Below are 2447 nucleotides of genomic sequence, written 5' to 3' on the forward strand. Positions count from 1 at the left end.
TGTGTTTACGTATTTTATCACCTTCTCTACGTTATGATGTTTAACTACTTTACAAATATTTCTAGATGGAGAGAAACTTCCCCTCATGACCTCACCAGTTCTTAGATACAGCACAGGTCCTAGCCTGGCACATGCCTTTCACATGGAAACTTAGCCCACAGGGCATCCGCCTATATCTGCCCACACACCCCGGGACACGATACTCCTACGCCTTCGTCATCCCAGGCCCAGCTGCCAGGCAGATGGAGAACCACGTCCAGCTCTGAGCCCACAGAAATGATTCATGTGAGTCAGGCACTAGCTCTTCACCAGTCCTGCTCATCCTTTACCCAGGAAACCCCAGGAAAACTTGGTTCTAAGGTCCCCTCTCCCTGCTGTACATGGCTCCTGACACCCTGGTGTCTTCCAGGTGGCCCCTGGTGGCATCCAGGTCTCCAGTCTCCAGGATTCTGAGTGTGATAAACTCGGTTTTTCCCTGATCCCCTCCTGCAATAATAAAGGTTGCATGGCACTGGTTGAGGGAATGACACAGATCGATAGACCAGAATGTGTGTGACCTTGGATCAGCCAAGGATTTCTCAGATGTGACACACACGGGTTGGACCTTAAGGAAAATGTAGGCGAATATAAATACGTGATATTTCAAATATTATTTCAAAAATTAGTTAAATCTCCACATAAACTAGTAAATTAAAATATATGTCATAAAAACATTATATAGAATATGGAAAGACTTTATTATTTAAAAAAAATAAGAAAAAGCACAATATGAAGGGTCCAGCATCAGGGGTCTTCCAGCCTGATTATGGAGAGAGGCAGCTTCTTAGACAAAGACAACTCACATGTGCTTCAGTGAAGGAGGGAATTGGAAGAGATCGTCTATTATTTGGATGTAATTTATAACAAAGTTGAAAAAGTATTATTTACTTGAATTATGTTTATAAATATTTGGGAACTGTGAATATATTCAATGTGTTTGAAGTACAAATGTGTCTGACCATCATGCTAATCACTTTCATAATTATGAGAAACACTTATAAGTTTAAAAATGGTGACTTACTCAATAGTCCAGTGTTTATTCTATACTATGAAAAGCAGGGTTTCCTTAGACTTGTTTCAATGTATCTTAGAGATCGGTTGCTCTGCCATCCCACACTCAGACCGTATGTATTAAAGGGAAGAGAACCAGCTGGACCCCAGAGACACCAGGGAGCCTGACCCAGTCCCTCCCCACTTATGAGGAGCAGGCTGCCCACATGCAAATTCCTCCTCCAGCCCCAGGGTAAAACCTGTCTGGGCTGTGGACGCTCACAGCTCTCTCCTCACACAGGGCTCAGATCTCTGGGGAAGCAGAACTGTGTTTGAGAAGAAGATGAGACTGTGGGGTCTTCTCCTGTGCCTGGTGACAGCCCCCCAAGGTGAGTGTCTCAGGTGTCAGACAGGGGTCTGTGGGATGCGTGTGACTGCACGTGACTGACCGGACTGATGCTCCTTGTCCCCAGGTGTCCTGTCCCAGGTGCAGCTGCAGGAGTCGGGCCCAGGACTGGTGAAGCCCTCGCAGACCCTCTCGCTCACCTGCACCGTCTCTGGGTTCTCTTTAACCAGCTATGGTGTGCACTGGACCCGCCAGGCTCCAGGAAAGGGGCTGGAGTGGGTCGGTGCTATATGGAGTGGTGGAAGCACAGACTACAACCCTTCACTTAAGTCCCGACTCAGCATCACCAGGGACACCTCCAAGAGCCAGGTTTTCTTGAAACTGAACTCCGTGACCAGCGAGGACACGGCCGTGTATTTCTGTGCGAGACACACAGTGAGGGGACCTCAGTGTGAGCCCAGACACAAACCTCCCCGAGGGAGACAGACAGGGGAGCTGCAGGGGCGGATCAGGTCTCCAGGGGGCGCTCAAGTCGCACAAAGCACAGAACATACAGACCAGCCCAGGAGCAGGTGCAGAGGGAGGTGGGAAGGGGCGTCCTGTTGGGAGCAGCGATTTCCTCTCAAAGTTCTCAGCTGCCCACGAGGACAACCCTGACTTTTTCGACGTGGCTCTAACTTCTCCTATTCTCACTGCAGACTAAAGTGAAAACACACCTTGTCTGTCTGTAGACAACATATCACTGGTGACTGGGGACCTTCCTTCACCAGTTTTCTATGTGTCTGTTTTCATGTCTCAGCAGAGGGACCATCCTGAGGGCTGTCTTCTTCTCTGTGGCCAGAAAATACCTGCACATAGAGAGACCTGGCACAGTGTAGACACCTGTGTGCTGAGCTCAGGCTCTCTGCCCCCCAGGCACACGCTGTCCCCACATGAGCCCTCCCTTCAGACAGGACACATGGCCACAGGAGTAGGATCAGCCCCCAGGACTCTACCCAATGCCGTTTCTGTCCTGCCTACAACACATGACCCTCCAGCTCTTCACTGAATCGGGTGGATTTGGAAACACACC

General features: G+C 49.4%; 1 gene segment (V, D, J or C); it reads left to right on the forward strand.

Moving 5' to 3' along the window:
* Positions 1-1316: 1316 nt before the first annotated feature.
* LOC105310351 lies at positions 1317-1810 on the forward strand (the record flags this gene model as incomplete). The annotated part of the segment is given in 2 exon segments: positions 1317-1418; positions 1503-1810. Coding segments are annotated over 2 exon segments (354 nt in total), but the record flags the coding sequence as incomplete, so codon positions are not given.
* Positions 1811-2447: the final 637 nt, after the last annotated feature.

The sequence above is a fragment of the Pteropus vampyrus genome, unplaced genomic scaffold (assembly GCF_000151845.1).
Source record: "Pteropus vampyrus isolate Shadow unplaced genomic scaffold, Pvam_2.0 Scaffold2504, whole genome shotgun sequence".
Taxonomy (NCBI): Eukaryota; Metazoa; Chordata; class Mammalia; order Chiroptera; family Pteropodidae; genus Pteropus; species Pteropus vampyrus.